Genomic DNA, 515 nt, shown 5'->3' with positions numbered 1-515 from the left:
CCCCCCTTCCCCCCCCACCCCCGCCAATGCCCCTCCCTCCCGACCTGCAGCCCTCGTGCCTGTGCCCACGTCTCCCCAGCTCGAATGCTGGCTGCGGCTAGCAGAGGCTGGAGGGATGCCCCGGCTGCCCTTACACCTGGGCCCTGACCAGACCGCCCCCACCCCGTGCCAGCGCTTGCTGCCCCCCAGGGCCGCTTGGGCCGGGGGTGCTCAGCCAGGGCCTGGAGATGCCTCTGCCTGGTGCCAGCCCTGCCTGCCCCCCACGCCACGAGTCCGCTGGGTCTCAGCTCCGGCCCCACGCTCCCTCCTGCCCCAACTGGAGCCCTGGGGGAGCACGGCGCTGCCCCTGCGCAGGGCTGGGGAGCGAGGGGCACCGCGGGGCCCGCCCGGCGCAGAGCCCAGGAGTCCGGGGCCCCCCGCCCGTGCCACCTACCCGCCAGGTATCGGGGGCCGGCGCCGGGCTCCATGTCGGGCCGCGGGGGGGTCCGAGCCCTGCGGGGGGAGGGGGCAGGGGA

At 77.3% G+C, this 515-nt stretch overlaps 1 protein-coding gene across 1 annotated transcript in view; it reads right to left on the bottom strand.

The window, feature by feature from the left end:
* Positions 1-515, bottom strand: part of ZNF385A (zinc finger protein 385A) — a 19,933-nt gene that overhangs the window by 17,497 nt on the left and 1,921 nt on the right. Inside the window, exon 2 of the mRNA XM_025191490.1 lies at positions 434-492. Within this exon, the coding sequence (XP_025047275.1) occupies positions 434-492 (59 nt within the window). The remainder of the gene's footprint in view (positions 1-433; positions 493-515) is intronic.

This window comes from Alligator sinensis, unplaced genomic scaffold, assembly GCF_000455745.1.
Source record: "Alligator sinensis unplaced genomic scaffold, ASM45574v1 scaffold149_1, whole genome shotgun sequence".
Taxonomy (NCBI): domain Eukaryota; kingdom Metazoa; phylum Chordata; order Crocodylia; family Alligatoridae; genus Alligator; species Alligator sinensis.
This window is presented reverse-complemented; position numbering and strand designations above follow the sequence as displayed.